This window comes from Rhineura floridana, chromosome 6 (genome assembly GCF_030035675.1).
Source record: "Rhineura floridana isolate rRhiFlo1 chromosome 6, rRhiFlo1.hap2, whole genome shotgun sequence".
Taxonomy (NCBI): Eukaryota; Metazoa; Chordata; class Lepidosauria; order Squamata; family Rhineuridae; genus Rhineura; species Rhineura floridana.
This window is the reverse complement of record NC_084485.1, coordinates 135,451,489-135,463,907: the sequence shown is the minus strand read 5'-3', so window position 1 is coordinate 135,463,907 and position 12,419 is coordinate 135,451,489. Positions and strand designations below refer to the sequence as shown.

Sequence of the window (12,419 nt, the reverse complement as noted above, 5' to 3'; positions counted from 1 at the left end):
CTGTCCACCCTGTATATACATAAATAAACACACCAATACAAATATCCTATAATCTTCAGTATCTTATACTCACAAGGAAACTGGCCCTACAAAGCTGCCCTAGAATACCCAACTGTTGGTGGAAGGGTGGAACACAAACTATGGTCTGAAATAGGTAATTGGGAGAAAAATGATATAGCTACAAACAACACATTAGAATGGCTGTTGACTTTGACTGCATTTTGCACTTCAGTACGTTGTTTGTTTCTAAACTCTGACTTGCCTTTCAGTGACAGGCTTTGAAGGTAGTAATCAAACCATGAAACTATTTGTGCATCATGTCAATTCTATTTTCTGTAGAACTGTGCAATTTCTAGCACGCTAAATAGCGTAACTAGTGTCATGGTGTACTGGAATATAGATCAGATGCAGAAGTTTGCTCCAAAACAACTAGTTTAAAGCAGGGCTTCCAGATTCTAAGAGGAGAGGGAGAACCAGACATGATCAGTGGTAATAGCTTTCTTCTACCCCAACAAGTCTGGCTATATAGATGTGACAGGCAGTGACAACATAGAGATGGAAGGCAGAGGACCAGAGAAAGATCCTGGCCAAACAGGCAGAGTGCACTGTAAGGTGTGACGGTGGATTTTTTTGTCACATTTTGTAGATGAAAAAGTTTCACAAGTGTTGTATGTGTGTGTTGAGGCCGAAGTCTAATCTACACGTTACAGAGAATAGGGTAATGGGATGGTATATGGTTGAGACAGAATTCTGGACTGTGGCACTTCTGTTGTTAGGTTTGCATGCCATATTTTTGAATATTCTTGCATAAAAAAACTCCTTGTATGTAATAAACTAGTATATCAAAAGAACAGTTTTAGCAAAGCCCTTTCCCCAGTGTCCTAATTTTCTACATACATGGGAGTATTGACATGATGGCACATGTGAAAAAAATATGGTTACAATCTGAAGTGACCTAGTGCATAATTTTAATTTCCTCACAATACATAATATGTAGAACATTCTGGAACTTCTGAAACGACTGAGTGCAGAAAATGTGTAAAGGAAGGCATAAAAGAACAGACTTTAATCTCCAGTGTTCAGTCTTAAAAGTACTTTTTGACATACTTGTCTATATCATGATCATTTATCAATGGTCAAGGTAAGGTGCTTTGTAGGCATAACTGATTATAAAAACTTACAGTATTCTGAAATTGGTTTTGGGACTCATTAATTGCTAACAATCTCACCACTTTTTCCCCAGCCACTGCTGAAAAATGTTGAAAAGATCAGCATTGAAATCAAATGTGCTGGAAATGATCAAAGAACCTATTATTCAATTGATAGTTAACAGCAGATACAAATGACCTTAATGGGGAAAGCTCTGATTTAAGTTTTGTGTAGATGATCAGAAAGGATGTGTTTACTTAACAACTACTCTTTGCATTGGGCTTAGACATTAATGATGTGCTGCTTTAATACAAGATCCTTTGAGATCAAAGTGAATACAGAATTATACATGTATGTACCAATATATATATATATATATATATATATATATATATATATATATATATATATATATATATAATTCTTCCTTGGGCATGCTTTTGATTATGTAGTCTTATGGATGTTACATGAACATCTGTTACAATGGATTTTCTTCGTATGCTGGATGTTTTGTGTTTATTTTTTTCTTCTCTTCACTAAACTGAGCAAAGCTCCAGGCATACAGAAGCCAATATATATATGCAATTCAGTGTTTTCCAGCAAGCAATATTAAATGCACTACCTGAGAATAATATATTCCCAGATGAGAGAGAGAAACCTCCTGGAATGAACACAAATATTGCATTAGCATAGACAAAGGAAGAAATAACACAGAATCCATTAAAGCAGCCTGATGTTATTAATCTTGTTTGATGTGTGTGTGTGTGTATGTAATTGTCCAGTGAATTACAGGAGATCAGGATGTGGCCAACACAGAGTTATATCCAATGTTAATCTTACTCAGAAAATACCTATTGAAATTAATGGACACAACTAACTTCAGCCCATTAATTTTATTGTGTCCCCTATGAGTATACCTTAGATACAACGCTCTATTGTTTATATGTATTAAAAAGTGTTTATATTTGAATGTACTCTTGTTTAAGCGGGGCCTATTCTATATTGCGTCTAAAAGATATCTAAAAGGGATATCTGTGAATTAACGATATACCACAAATATGAAGAAGTAAGATTTGTAATTAGTTGCTTGTGTGACCGGAAGTACCTCCAGGCGACTGGGTACGGTTGGTTTTCCCCAACTCCTCTTTGTAGGGGCCAATAGGCAATGTGGGCAGGTGAGCTATTGATTTTTTTTTTGTAGGCTTGTAATTTTGTCGACTTTTCAAGGGTAGCATTACTGAAACAATTTCCTTTAAGCAAAGACAATGGGTACAAAGTGCCAAAATTCAAAGAGATCAGCAATGCATCCTTTCAGATCACCTCTGACTAATCCAAGTCTACTTGAGTTTCCCTATTAAGAGTCCAAAGGCCAACATCTGCTGATGCTTAGAGATGGCAAATGCAGTGAAGAAAGCTGTATGGGAGTGTAAAGTGAATGTTACAACCACATAAGTGCATGCAAGACAATACCAGCAGACTATAGCATAAGTACTATTTTTACCATTTATCCATTTCTGTTAGCTATGAAAATGGGTTTTGTGCGTGTGTAAAAACCATAGGATTTCCCCCCTTGTTTCCTTTAGTTCAACCCCCCTTTCTTTTGCATCAAATAACACATGCAAATTTATTCTCAGGGCTTCAAAAGCATCACATCACTGTGCATTTGCAGTAAGGCATATGTTGACGAGGATACTAGGCCAGAAAAAAAAAAATAGATTAAAAACAGAATGCCTTAATCCTGCACATTGTTAATACTAATTTCACTGCAAAGAAAATGACTACTTTAACATTTAAGCCAGTACAAAAATAGACACAGAGCATTTATGACAAGGCTAGTTTTGAAAGTGTTTAGCATGCTATGTGGTGCTTAACAAATCAGTCCTAAGCCTATTTATGAGCTGAAGAAAACTGAGTTGACTTATAAATGCACAGTCAGGCTTTTCAGTTTATAAGAAGAAATGCAGCTTATAAATTATTAGGGCATTGTTTTTCAGCTGCATGTCAGGTATTGCAAATCTTTTGTTGGTAGTTAAGAAATGCATGATGGTCCTGCATAGTACAAAGAACTGGGCATGATCTGGCCAAAGTGGATTTAAATCCCATTCTTTTTAAGTATGTGCTTAACTCTCCAGTCAAAATCAAAGGCATTTAAAATGCTTAAGAGTGGCTAGATCTTACCTTCTGTGTTTAAAGCTTGTGATGAACAGAAAGGAGATGACTCTTCCTAGTACAGAGGTGCATTGATCCCCTAAGGCCTCAAATGCCCAAGAGCATTATAGAGAACAAGGAACCTGTGCACACTTTCCATACCCCCAACCAAACTTTCTTATCTGGGGAAGTTTCTAATTTGCATCACACACAGAGTGAGGATGGGGATTTAGAGAGTGAGCACACACCTCTCTTTTCCCATAACGCTCTGGAGCACTGCCTCCACTTAAGCTAAGGGAGAGAGGGGAAAAATGGGGCTCTATTGGGGATTACTCTGCCTGTGGACATCACACTTGTGTTAAGGATTGTTCCCAAGCTGTATGTGCTATCCTTCATGCATCCCTACTTTTACTATATGTCCAGTATACTCAGATTCCATTCAATAACGGAGTACAATTTTTCAGCATTTAGGGCTCTTTATGATAAATTTATTTAAAGTGAGATCAGGTCATATTTCTTAATTAAAATCAGAATGAGTAATATAACTGAGGACCAGATCTGGGGAAAAATAAGACAATTTATGCATGTAGAAAGAGTGTTTGACAATGTTGAATGGGAATACTTACTTCAGAAACATTATGCCTTTTGGTTTTTGACTTTCATTTATTGTGTGGGTAAGGAAAATTGATAAAACTTTTCTAGCAGGAGTCATTGCATGCAAGACTGTGCAAATCCATGGTTTAGTGGGAACAAGCAAGTGTGTGGGTATCCAGAAGGAAAACCATGGCTGCTTTGTTCCTCCTCTGATCCTGGAAAATGATATTTATTTATAAACTTATCAGATATTTATGCCATTCTTCAATGTTGGATTAACAGTCAGTTTACAGAACTGAAACAAGATTGTAAAAATCTTGCAATAAAACAAACAAGATAATCTGGACTATCTATAGTGAAGGGTCTCCATACGCTATCCTGTATGTGTGTATTGTGTGTGTGTGTGTGTGTGTGTGTGTGTATGTAACTAAAAAATTCTTCATTTATTCTCTAATGCAGACATTGAGTATGATTTGAAATCCCTTAATTTGCAATAGCTTCTGTTTGGTGTGTTTGCCATTGGATGCAGTGTCATGAGATATGTTCCTCTGAACATAAGTGTCTATGATGTGCAAATGCAGCAGGAAGATTAGTGATATTTTTCCACTTAGCACAAAGCATGTTTCAGAAAGAACAGAAATAGATGTTGGAAAAATAGATTTTCAGAGGCTGAACAACAAGCAAAGCTGGCCTAAGTCTGTACTTTATTACTTACTACCAATGCTGGAAATACTGGGCATACCTGAAAAGAAAAGAGAGAATTTTGGTTAGGTATGCATATGTATTGATGTCACCTATCCAGTATATTTTACATTATTGTGTCAATAAACCTCATTGTTATATCAGCACTATCAAGGGCAAGATCTAGCAATTCATAGTCCTATAAAATTCTGTAGGTGAAGCACACATTGCTGAACTCCCATAGGGAAAAATGGAGCTTTAAAAAGTGCACAACTGTGGCTGAATCGTTTGCTAGACTTCCATGTGTAAGGGCAAAGTGGAACATTTAACACAAAAATCAGAATTATTTCTGAATATTCTGGGTTTCTATGTAACCCTTAAATTAAATATGAGCCAATCTTTTTTTAAATAAATATTTTTATTGTTTTCAAGCAAAAATCATATCTCATATTTGTACAGGAAAATATTATGTCAACATTGTTGAACTATGAGCTGCTTTGGTCATGTGCTGATAGTTGTATACTAGGGCCACATCCACACCATATGTTTATTCCACTATTATTCCAATTTAAACAGACATGGCTTCCAGGGCCGGTGCCAGCCTGCCCTGGGCCTGCAGTGCTGTAGCCTAACCTCCCCCCATACAGATGGTGCAGGATTAATAAGCCTGCCCCTGCATCCCACTCACCTCTCCCATCTCTGTGAGTGATGTGTGCCTGTGCGTGCATGCCTGTCATCAATCAAGATTGCGTTGGGGGTGTCAGCCCCATAGGGAAGCCTCTGCCACCATCTTGGTTGATGGCAGGCATGCTCACACAGTGTGCATGTCATTCACAGGGATGGGAGAGGTGGGTGGGATGTGCTTATGGGCTTATTGTAGCCCACACTGATTGTATTGGGGGGTACCTGGGAGCTCCCTGTCTGCGATTTGCGCCAGGGTCAGGAGGTGATGCTGTTGCAGATTGCACAATGGGAGAGCTACCCTCCCACTCGAGGGGCCCTTCAGTGGCCTCTCTGAGCCGCAGGGGCCCTTGGCCAGGGCCCAACCTGGCCGCCCTCTAGCGCTGTCCCTCATGGCTTTCCCCAAAGAATCCTGGGAAATGTAGTTTATGGAGGATGCTGAGAGTTGTTAGAAGACTCCTATTCTCCTCACAGAGCTACAATTTCCAGAGTGGTTTAACAGTCAGACCCTCTTCCCAGAGAACTCTGAGAACTACAGGTCTGTGAGGGGAACAGGGGTCACCTAACAACTCTCAGCATCCTTACCAAACTACACATCCCAGGATTCTTTGTGGGAAGCCATGACTGTTTTTAAAGTGGAATAACTGTGTGGTGTGAATGTGGCCTAGATTATCATCTTCTTCTTCTTTTGAACCTACCAGTGTTTGAGCTAAACTAAGTTGAGTATACGTGTGTGTTTATATGAGAACAGATAATTCATAATCTTTATACTACTCTGAAGTTCAATTAAAGTTGGGTAATAGTCTATGAATACTTCTGGATTCTGAATTTTGAATAATATTGAACACAGAGATAAGCATTTTTATGATTAGAGGGAAGACCGTTACTCCATGAAAGACAAAATTCTGATGCTTGTAATTGCTTGCACAAGTGCTCATACTTCTTGTAATTTATAAACATTCCACTTGCTGGCTTTAGAAGGCATCAGGATTTTTTTTATATATTAAAAAATTAGAATGAATGTATCAGTTGAAGATAGTTATTTCTTTGCACTTGCAGGCAATATCTTAATGGGAAAATGGCCAGCTAATGATGCCATGCAATAGAAGATTTTTCAAAATGACCTTATTCTCAGTGAGGCTCAGGTGCTACGTGGGAGGCTTCCACAGTGATTAATACATGTCAGAACTTGTGGGCGTTTGGGAAGGCTATTTATGTCCAATGTGTGAGAAATTACTGTAAATTGCAAACAGAGCATCGTTCCCCTCAAGAACCTTCATTATTTGTATCACAGCTATTTGGCTTCTTGTTTCATAATTTGGCAGTGGCAACAGCAAACACTTTCCTATATATTATAAAGGTGACTTCTCAACAGTGGCTGCTGCTGACCACTGGGCTGGTGGGGTGAATGGCGGGACAGAGAGCTGAGCAGCTAAGGCAGGTGGAAGTAGGGGTAGGTAAAGCAGAGCAGGGGTCACAACAGACAGAACAGATCTGGCCCAGAGAGACACAGAGTTTAAGTGGTGGGGAAGGAGAAAGAGCTAAAGGTGGGGGCTTGGAGAGGGAAGACACAGAGAAGGACAGGAGGGGAAAGAATGAGGCTAGGGGTTGGAATGAAATAGGGAGGCTATAGTGCAGGAGAGGGGGGAAGAGTGAGGCTAGGGGCTGAGATGGGGCATAAACAGAGAGGCTAAAAGGTGGGAGGGAGCAGAAATAGGAAAGATAAGAGGCCAGAGAAGAAGGAAGAGCCAGGGAAGCTGCTGGGAGTGGGCAGAAACACACTATGTGGTGGGAGGGGGCAGAAATAGAGAAGCTAAGGGCTGGGTTGTGCTGCAAGAAAGAAAGTCCCCCAGCACAGCACAGAAACCCAACATGCTTCCCTGTCCATGCTTTAAACCAAAGCAGCACAACCGCCTGCTGTTTTCTGCCCAGGCTCTCTTTCATGAGAAAACAATGTAATTGGCTGAAAGTATCTTAGATGGATTCTGACTGATCCAGGGGCACCAATCAAAGTAAAAGGGAGGGCATTTTGAAGTACTTGCAGTAGATTGGTTGTGGGTTTCTGTCTGGAACAAATCAATTTATTCAAATTGCCACATATAACTGTGCCATGATAATTAGTCAGCTGTTTCCAATCTAAGGGAAAGAAGGCCATTTAGAAGATCAGGGGGTCTTGTCACTCTGCCTGAACACTATTTTTCTATGGGAAATTGCTTTGAAAAAGCTGGAATTCCTCCCTCCCTTTCTTTCCTTCTGGAGAGTGATTGGGGGATGGGATCAGGACTCCAAGAGGAAGATTCAGAGAGTAATTATCATGTGGGAGAAGGGTGGAGTGAGAGTGGGCTCAAGTTCTGGAGTTAAGGGCTTTGCCTTTATGGGCCAGCTACCATTGCTTCTGTGTAGTACAAAGGTTTACTTCTCATGTTCAGTTTTGACCAGCAGCATCTAAAGTTAAAAAGAGAAACAATTTTGTTGTCTCTGAATCAGGTCTTTTTTTACACTTACCTTCGGACCTTTTCATCTCTTTCCCCACCATGCAGAGAGGCAGATGTATGGCACGGAATATCATTTTTTAACATTTTATTTTATTCACATTTATTTCTGCTTACAGAATCAGTGTAATGTGGTTTTTGGTTGCCATTGTAAAATGTAAGTGAGCTTTGCAAAAAAGAAGAACGTGATATTCCATGTGTGTTTAGCTCGTGGAGGGAGCTGTCGGAGAAAGAAAATGGAAATGGACCGTCTTCAAGTCAATCCCGACTTATGGCGACCCTATGGTAAGTGGTATTCATGGTAAGTGGTATTCAGAGGGGGTTTACCATTGTCTCCCTATGCGGCTAGTCCTCCCCAGCTGGCTAGGGCCTGCTCAGCTTGCCACAGCTGCACAAGCCAGCCCCTTCCTTGTCCGCAATGGCCAGCTGGGGGGCAACTGGGCTCCTTGGAACTATGCAGCTTGCCCACGGCTGCACAGGTGGCAGGGCAAGTAACCCCTGAGCCACTCACTGTGGGGGTGATCTTTAGCTGGCCCTTGACACCCAGGAGACATGAGCGGGGATTTGAACTCACAGGCTCTGGACTCCCAGCCAGGCTCTCCTCCCTACTGTCAGGAACACTGAGATAGTTCATGTTTTCATTTTAGTTAGTAAAATATCTTTATACTTAGTTACAAAGAGAGAGGGAGAGAAACTAACAAATAAATGAATTTTACCAGGTAGCTAGATATCTTAAAAATTATATATCATGCAGTCAGTAAATATACAGAACTATTAATTTTTTTTATTTCAACGCACTATTTACATTACCAATTTTAGTGTTAAAATAATAAATTATACCATATAAGTAAAGTAGCAAGTAAATAAAAAACACAAGAAGGCCAGGTAAAAGCTTTTGCAATGGTGTTACTACTATCAGAAAGATGGGCAAATAATACTCTTATATCATTCATACCATGGGCTCCTGCAAGATTATCTGTAATGCAGAATATGTTTCTATTGCCTATGGGTACGACTTCTTTCTCCCCTGTGGGAACATATACTTAGCAGAATTGTCAGCATAATGGACAGACAAACGTTTATATGAATGAAAGCCCAATTCAAGGACAGAGAATATCATAAATAGGAGCAAAGACACCTCTGTCTGAGACTATATGTGTAAGACACCTTAGTTGTTACATTTGTAACAGCAAACATGTGCTTGTCAGATGCCAGAGCTCACAGACAAGATCATGGGTGAGTCAATATAAGGTTGCCATCACTCTGGAGTTTTTTAGTTGTTTATCAGTGCAATATTCTTTGAGACAAATACACTATGCATTGGCCCCCTTTACTTCATAAATATACAACTGTGAAAAAACATACTCAGAAAAACCTAAGGCTATCAGCTCCACCTTAATTTCAATCCCTAGCCAAGTTGTTTGCCTAAACTAGATCACACTGTGCCTCAAAGCAAAGGGACAAATAGAAATCAAAGGGGAACCACACCAGTTTTTAACTGAGGTGATAGCTCTTTCTGACACCAGGAACCTGCAATTTATTGGGCTGTAGTCAACATATCATGACTGATGACAAGCTGAAGATATTTGCTTATCCTATTCTAGCACATTTTTAAACTGCAAACCTTCCAAATTTCACCTTACACACCATTTTTGTCAAAATTTTGTGATGTACTAGAGAGGCAGGAAACACTGAGAAATTTTGCTAATCGCTTTAGGGAAAAATTCAGTGGTGCTTCTACTTGTTATGTATTTGATATAGTTTTGTGAAATAATCTTGCATCCATTACCAAAATCTGGTTATCTCCATAAGAGTGAGAGGTTGAGGCTGTGTCTGAATAAGGACGCCAGGACTCCATCGCTAGGGAAACCTCTGGACAGCTGCATAAATGAATATAAAAGCAGGATGCTCTTCTCTATAAGGAACAATTGAGAGGTATAGCAGGGATGGGTGCACTGGAACTGTATTTTTCCATGCAGCATCACTCAAGCTAAGTGATTCTGAAGCTTTTTCAAGGCTGTGAATTCTCTGTGCGAGGAGGAAAAAAATCCTGTGAATTTCAAACTGTATCTTGAACATAGCTTTAAAGTATTAACTCTGTGATCCAAAGTGTCTGTTTTCTAAAAGTTAACGCTCTTACAAAATGTTTTCCCCTTCTTTTTGAAGGTTCACTTTTTCTTTGCCTGGTAGGAATTTTATCATAATTTCATGCCCCCCACACTTCATGGTTTGTTACTTAGTCTATTACTTTCACATTAAACTTGATAAGGTCCTGCTTCCTGTGATATTCACTTTGGAGGTTTGATTCCTCACAGCTGCTGCTTTGAAGTGCGAGATAACATTCGGAACATGGCACATTGCTGCTGTTTTTTTCTTTAACTTTTCATTTAGCTGCAGCACATAACCCTGTTTCTTCAAAATAACTTTTCAGTGAATGGTTATTTCCAAAGCCAGCTTTTTACTTTTATACAAGGCAAAACTCCAGACTTTTTTTTACAAAAAGCAACTAATAACTTCCACTCCAAAAAGGTTTGATGGCTTATTCTCCCCCTCTCCCACCTCCGATGAATTTAGGTACATAAGTCAAATTACGAAGGATCCGAGTTAATGTATAACTCACTTGCCTGCATGGCAGAACAGTTCCGTGGATTTCTTGCTTTTTTATGCCCTTTTTTTCTCCCCAACTTGAAGTCTGAATTGTGCTCCTCTCAATACTATTAGTCAGAGGGATAAATGTGTAGGAAATGTTCCAGCTATAAGCTAAGTGCTTATAGGACCCATTGATTAAAATGAGAGAATTAAGCACCAGACTTAATCTCTCTCATTGAAATTGTTAGGACTTCAGAGCACTTTGGTTGCAGCTGGTAAAGACTAGTCCATTAGGAACTGCGCCACCAATCTCAGTCTGCCTCAGCCAGCACCCACCCTCCTGTCTTCTTACTTACAACCAGTCCAGGGGGTGACACTGACTGTCAGAGTTCTCCTCCTTTGTGTCGGTGTTGCCCTTGTAGAACTGAGCAGGGAGAAGGATGGGGACAAAACCAGCATGAGTTGATTCTGCCTATCACTGGCTCTGGCTGAGCTTGTCATTGGCTCCGGCTCCACCTACAGTTGGGCTCCCTGCCTTCTACCCCACCAGTCTCAATGGGTCCCAGCAACCATTGGTTGCATCATGCTCATCACTTTTAAATAACTGAATATTTAAAATACTATATTTTAGTAGTTTGGGTTAAGCATTTTTCTTGATCCAGTAAGGGTATGTATGTAAGCAGGACTTCTGAGAGGAGATCATCTTGCCGGATGCCATCCACATGTACAAAAAGAAGTTTCTGTGTGAAGATGTCATAGTAAATCAAAAGCGCCATGTAGAAGCTGGAAACAATTAGATCTATTTCAAGTCATGCTTGCTGGATCTGGGTGTTACACTGCTATTTCAGGAACAAAATAAGGCATACACACAAATGATCCACAAATGTAAATAAAACAACAAGCTTCCAAGACCATACACAACACTTGAATCTGACCCAGCATCTAATACTGGCCACAATCCAACATGCAATAAAGTGTGCTTAAGCCCAATGAAAACAGTGGGGTTTTTATATTTAATTCTGTGTTGGTTTCATAAACATTAACATAAACAAATCCTTTAAAACATATTAGGGCTAGTGCAGGATTGTTGCAGAAAAGGTATACATAGCAGTAGTCTCCTTGAGTGAGCAACTTAATACCATAAAAGAAACTCAAGCAAAATCACTGTTCTTCTGCGTCTACCTATTCATGGCAAGGAATGGGTGCGCTTGAATGAGATTGCTCTTGTGGTCTCACACAATTCAAATGAGGAGATCTCAAGCAGGTGTATCCCATGGTTAGGGATGGGTGAGAAATTAGCTAGAATCAAACTTGGCACTGTACCTCCCGATAGGCTGCAGGTTTGCTATCTCTGAGGATCAATCCCGAATGCTGTGAGTTTCCCCAGCTTTCTCTAACACTGGATTATTTTAAAACAGCACATGGAACTTTGCTCTGTTAATATGAAACTGACCAGCCTGCTTCTTTGTTTTGCTAAATTGAAACTGACAAGCCTGTCTTTGCTTTGCTAAAGTGAAATTTACAGCCTTTGTGTTTGCTTTACTAAGGTTAAACTGACCACTCTTTTGTTTTGCTAAACTTAAGACACCTGTGTCTTTGTTTGCTGAGCCTGTTCTTTGCTTTGCTGCCCCGTCTTCCTTTCGCTCAACCTGTGTCTTTGCTTTGCTAATATGAAACTGACTAGCATGTGCCTTTGCTTTGCTAGGATGAAACTGACCCGCATATGTGTTTGCTTTTGCTAACAAGCCAGTTGAGAAGCCCTTGTCTTTGTTTGCATTAAAGTGATGTCTAGTTTTCCTCCAGGGCTGGGGGGAAGAACCTAATACCATTCAGGAGGAGGAGGAGGAGGAGGATTAAGGTAGGGGGGCATTGGGCATAGGGAAAACTGTTTTCCTTTCCTTTCTTTTCCTAAAGGAAAACATTGATAACAATATCATTATTTTTTGGGAGGAGAAAAGTCGGAACAGTAAAAGCAAAGGATAGCGGAAAAATATCTAAGCTGAAATGGAACCACCTGTTGGATTGATGGAATGCAGTCAAAGAGGCACAAACAAACAGATCCCATTCCTACCCATGGTTAGGCAA

General features: G+C 39.9%; 1 protein-coding gene across 9 annotated transcripts in view; it reads right to left on the bottom strand.

The window, feature by feature from the left end:
* NTNG1 (netrin G1) overlaps window positions 1–12,419 on the bottom strand; it is a 327,946-nt gene that overhangs the window by 99,954 nt on the left and 215,573 nt on the right. For all 9 annotated transcript variants that reach the window (XM_061633866.1, XM_061633869.1, XM_061633871.1 and 6 more), the window contains one exon: window positions 4,607–4,633. In XM_061633866.1, coding sequence (XP_061489850.1) covers window positions 4,607–4,633 — 27 coding nt within the window. The remainder of the gene's footprint in view (window positions 1–4,606; window positions 4,634–12,419) is intronic.